Consider the following 5,890-nt stretch of genomic DNA (forward strand, 5'->3'; position numbering starts at 1 on the left):
AGAGAGAATTTTCATCTATATCTTTTATTTTACTTTCTTTCTCTTCGACTTCCATTTTATTTTCCTTATTATTTTCTTTTTTCGGGACTTGCTTTGGCACTTTCTTCAAAACTTTCTTCGGAGCTTCCTTCAGTGATTTCTTTGGTGGATTTGCAAGATCTACATCGTCTCGCTCAGACATCTTTTTTCTCTTTAATTGCTTGTTTTTGGTAGATGGTAATTCTGTTACGATCTTATTTTTTGGAATTTCGAATGCAGACTTTAGCATACAAATCGGCATATTGTCAGATTCGACTCCCGTCATTATGACGTACAATCGAATCTTGGCATGAATTTTATAAGGTGTTAAATCGGGAAAATAGTCGTTGACGTGTCGACGAACAGGTAATGCCGCCAAATATCCTGTACCATTACGTTTCACGAGAACAAGTATCAACCATTTAGTAATCATTAGAATCTCTGCTTTTAATGCGATTCCAGTGGGTAATTCTGATAGTGTTTTTTGCTTCGAACTAATGCCGTTTATTATTCTCGGTAGCAAAGACACGTTGACAAATTCATGGACGTAATCTTTCCACAGAATTGTACCAAACACTTTGTCTCCCACTTCAGGATTGCCACAATAATGATCCTTGGATACTGTACCCATCAACTGATTGCCTAACTGAAGTACTAGACCGTGTTCAGTTATCTTCTTGACAGTACCAGTAACTTTTTGACCTAAAATTACCGATGAGATTGGCTTGTTCTCGTAAAATGTATTCTTTGCTAGCTCCGATAATTTGCTAAGATACAAACTTAAGACATCCACCGCTGTCATCATCTTGACTTCAAATTCAGTTGAGCTCTCCGATATATCTTTCAGTGACATTGTCAGAGTCAGTTGTTTCTCTTGCTTATCGATAGCTGTGATTTTAACGAATAATAACTGATTTGTGTGCAACAGCTCGAAATTGCTTATGTTCTTGTACGACACAAATCCAAATTTACAGTAATTTTCGATTGGCAAGATAATTCTCATGCCATCTTGCGATGTATCTCGAATTGTACAGGGAATGCAATCGCCTACTTTTAATGAGTCAAAGTTCGAATATTTCTTTTGTGTGGTAAAAGTGCGTGACAATATTATAGTCGGTTTTATGGCAAACACGAAAGCTGAGATTATATCTCCAGGACTACATCTTGATGCCAGTAAACTGCCGACTTCAATGCATGGAGCCATATGACCCGATGGTAAGAAGCCAGTCACAACGTTTTCATTATCTTCTTTTCGTATCTTCAAGTATATTCCTTTAATAGATGATTCCGATACTGTTCCTTCAATCATATCTCCAATCGACAAACTAACGGATTGTTTCTCTTCTTCAGAAACGATTCTTAATTTCATTCTACATCTATCTTTTTCTATTGATTCGACACACACTGTAACTGTCTGTCCAACGGAAAAATTCCAATTCATATTATACGTATCGCTATTTAATGTAATGCGTGGGACCCACCCTTTTATCGTTCCGAAAAATCTTACTAATATGCCTTTTTCATTTATTACACAGATCGTACCATGATATTTTAATCCGCATTTAACTTCGTCAAAATCATGTAAAACTGGCAATTTGCTCTTTATTAGCGACTGTTTCAGCGTAAATTTTACTGTATTTTTACTTTTCTCTAAGACTCTTGCTTCGACATTATCTCCGACTTTCAATTTATAGAGAGTACTTAAGCCACTGTCGGATAAGTGTTCCATTGGAACAAATCCCCGAATCTTTCCTACTTGTACATGTATATAAGTACGAGATGTTTCAATGTGCATAATGGTTACAGTAAGAATATCACCAATATTAAGATCAGAAGCTAAAAAATATTTTTGCTTTAAAATTTCTTCTTCCATTGTACAGACATAAAAATGTTCCATCCCGCTATATGCAAGTATTCTACACTTGTGTATGGAACCTTCTTTGAATTCGGTTGGAATTTTAGCAAATGGGACATTGGTTCTTCGTAAAGAAACAAATCCACGTAATCCAGATTTAGATAATTTAAAAATTATCCCAGCAGATTCTCTGTATAGAACTTTGGCTTTGTTTATAATACTGCCTATGGATAATTTTTCCTTTTCAGGTACATCAGCCAACAGACTAAAGTATGCTAATTTCACAGTTGGTAATATATATAATAATGTGCCAATCACTTCCATATTATTTACATATGTAGATAAAGGATTATTCAAATAAATTTGATTTATATATCCAACGTTATTTTTCCCAAACCTAACTTGCAGGCCATTAGAAAGCACCTTTATTACATAAAGCGACAATTTTGTTCCTGGTGTTAAAACATCTAAAGATGCTATGTCATATACTTTGGTATTATCAAACTTTTTTCTTTTAGTTGATAATTTAATAATAAATCTAGAATCTACTTTTGCTATTTTCTTGATAGTACACGAAAGTTGAGTACCTGGAACTACGTAATATATGGTATTAGCAAACATTTAATAATAGATATTAAATTATATAAAATTAGTTATATATATTTACAATATTGTTTTCCTTTATCGATATCTTCAGTACAAAGAAATGCTACAGCATTAGCTACACCTATGTCAATTATGTAACCATGATCCTCTATACTTTTGACAGTGCAAACTACTTTCATATCTTTTGCAAGATAACTAGCATAAACATTCTGATATATTAATTGTGGTTCTATAGATAAACTACAAAACCAATTATCTTCAAAATTTAAACTTTTCACACAACATGTTACATAATCACCAGGATTAAACAAATCTGGTAAAGGTTTGAATTCATTTGACTGAACAACTCCTGCATTAATTATATCTTGCAACAAATTCGTGTAAGATTGACTGAGATTTGTAGCTTGTATTTTTCCTTGAAATCCACCTGGTAAAGATACTATCAAATCATATTCTGATACTTCAGAAATCCGACCAAGAATTATCAGTCCTTCTTGTAGCATGATTTTAGATAATCGATCTGCAGTTGTAGTAATAAAATTTGTGTCTTTTACAATTACATTTTCTTTCTTTGTTTGTGTTTTATGCTTCTTGGGTTTAAGCTTCTCCTTAAATGGCTAAAATAAAAGTATTATCAACTGCATCTATATAATTATACAGCAAAATTCTTGTATATAAAATTATGCCAATAAAATATTAATATAAAAAGTTTTAATATATGGATATCTAGATATACATATTAATTTAATAAAAATACAAATTCTAATATTTTCACTCTTAACAAGCAACTTGAAGCCTTTAAAACAGGAGAGCAAGTTTATGCTTAGGATAAGTCCACTTAACGTTTGCAACGCTCGCGAGTATCATTTTATCCTTCTTGTCATCAAATATTAAATAAGGATGAGATAATATGCACGTTTATTGCAAACATTCAGTAGAATTTTTATTAAATGGAAGTGCACCTATAAAGTATAATAACTTATGTATATCTAATATAAACTATGTAAACTATGCTTTATGTATCATTTATGTAAACAATCTATGAATCATCAAAGCCTATGTTCTTTATCTATTGGACTGTATAAAATTTCTATTTTCTTTATATACTTTTATTTATTAATATTAAAATCAAAAGGTAATTATTGAGAATTATTTCCTCATCTTAAATTTTAATAAAAATATACTTATTTGTCACTTAAAATGAGAGCATCTAGCAGAAAAACGTAACGATCAGCCTCAAGAAACTATAAGCGTTAAAGTTCGAGAGTTTAGAAATTAAAATATCTGTCGCATACTGACTAAAAAGTTAAAAATACACAAGATTCGCTATAGATTTACTGATTTTTGAATCACGAAATAATATTATTAATTTTAATTAATATATAAATTAAATAATACTTTATATGGAACATTTGTAACATTTTTCAAAATTTATAGGAATTTAAACAGACTAAATTTATAGTTACAGCGTTTATTTTAAAGAAATGTTAAACTTTAATCTATATTTAAAAAAAAATTAAAAAGATATAAATTTTAAATAACAAACTATTCTCTGCTTTAAAAACAAATTCACTACTTTAAAAATACAAATTCACTGCCTTAAAGTACAAATTTTTTATATAATTTTTATTTTTAAAGCAGTAAATTTGTGTTTTTATAGCAGTAAATTTGTATACTTAAAGTAGTGCATTTGTGTACTTAAAGCAGAGAATATTTCTTTTTAAGAATTAATTAATGTTAAAGTACATATACATAGCGTTGTATCAAGTTAACAGATATCTTTATCTCTAAAGTCTCAAATTTTAACTTGTTCCGCAAGATACATCATCACGTTTTTCTTTTGAGTGAAAATGTATTGAATAAGTATCTTTATATTAAAAGCGATTTTGAAGAAAGCGATTTTATAAATAATGATAAATAATTATACCAAAGTCAGATATGTTAACAATCATAAAACTTAATTATTTGTTTGTATAGATTAATTTATAATAATTTATATATTTTGTATTGTTTATATTATCTATATAAAAAAATTTATATCAATTTAACATAAATAATACATAATAAATATTCAATGTAAATGTAATTTTGAAATATTGTATAGTACAATTCTGTTTTAAAGGCACCATCAAAATTTTGATGTAAAGTCTCTCTGATAGATAAATTTATATCTCTAAAAAAAATAAGTAAAATATATTTTAATCTCTACGATTACAAAAACTTTGTTATCATATTTTTTTTGTTAAAACTTTGATATCATATTTTTTCGTATCTTTATATATTTCAGAACAGAAAAATTTGTTGTATTTATCAGATCGAGCTCCTTACTGCTGATGCAAGAGTTAAAATTATACAATGTGAAAAGTTAAATAAAACATTATAACATTTTCTTAATCTTTTCTTAAAATATATAAATTAAAATAGATTTAATTCAGAAATAAAGAAACGAAGATTGAAATTATATACTTACATCTATTGATCTTTTAATTTCAGATTTTTTTCCTCCTCGAGGAAAATTTTCCAGTGTCATCTATAAAAATAGTTTAAATAATTATTATTTATAATTGATCACAAAAAATTATCATTAAGTTGATTCTACATTGAGTTGGCCGATAGTTCTAAATCTTATCGATGAATATGGCCAACAATCAAATTGTACGACTTAATAACAAGATTACCAATTTTCTTAAGATTGGCTAAATTCAACTTTATTCCTTCCAATTAATCAAATTAAATCCGCTGTGTAACTTGTAGATGCAAAAAATCATAGTTTCTAATCTATTTAGGTTAAGACTAATTAAAACTAATTAAGACTTAAGATTTCCAACTACTAATTCATGTAATTTTAGAATTATAATAACTAAGATCTGTAATGTATAATATAATATTTAAAAAATATTCTCACCTCAAGATGCTGAATTAATAATTATAAATTTGAAATATTTTTAGAAATATTTTATTGCAATTATATATATATATGTATGTATAATATGCTATGTTTAAATTTATCAAAAGATACGATAGTGTCTCGGCGTTAAGATATATAAGCGCAGCTTATCATATAAATTACCTTAGCTAATATTGGTAAAGATCAAATGGAGAGTGATCACTTAAAAAATCAATGAAATTCTACTCATTCAACGATTTTTGTATAAAATGATAGAATCTAGTAGAAAAAAGTGTCGTTCTGCCCTGCGAACCGAAATATTAACCATTAAAGTTCACGACTATTTAGGTTAGGAAATCTATATAGGTGCTTTTTCATGCGCAGCACGCTGCAGCAGCAATTCGTTACTATTGGTTAAGAATTTTATGTAAGCTAGATGACGCACTTCCGGCGCAAAATACATTTTGCCGCAGTTCGTTGAAGTTGAACCGAACGAACAACAAGCAGCAAGCGGCAAAATCGAG

General features: G+C 28.7%; 1 protein-coding gene across 1 annotated transcript; it reads right to left on the reverse strand.

Moving 5' to 3' along the window:
* Positions 1 to 7: 7 nt before the first annotated feature.
* LOC108783172 (protein RRP5 homolog) lies at positions 8 to 5,612 on the reverse strand (the record flags this gene model as incomplete). The annotated part of the gene is made up of 4 exons (XM_018551668.1): positions 5,550 to 5,612; positions 4,950 to 5,009; positions 2,541 to 3,096; positions 8 to 2,466 (listed from the first exon to the last, which is right to left on the reverse strand). Coding segments are annotated over exons 2-4 (3,075 nt in total), but the record flags the coding sequence as incomplete, so codon positions are not given.
* Positions 5,613 to 5,890: the final 278 nt, after the last annotated feature.

This window comes from Cyphomyrmex costatus, unplaced genomic scaffold (genome assembly GCF_001594065.2).
Source record: "Cyphomyrmex costatus isolate MS0001 unplaced genomic scaffold, Ccosl1.0 scaffold143, whole genome shotgun sequence".
Taxonomy (NCBI): Eukaryota; Metazoa; Arthropoda; class Insecta; order Hymenoptera; family Formicidae; genus Cyphomyrmex; species Cyphomyrmex costatus.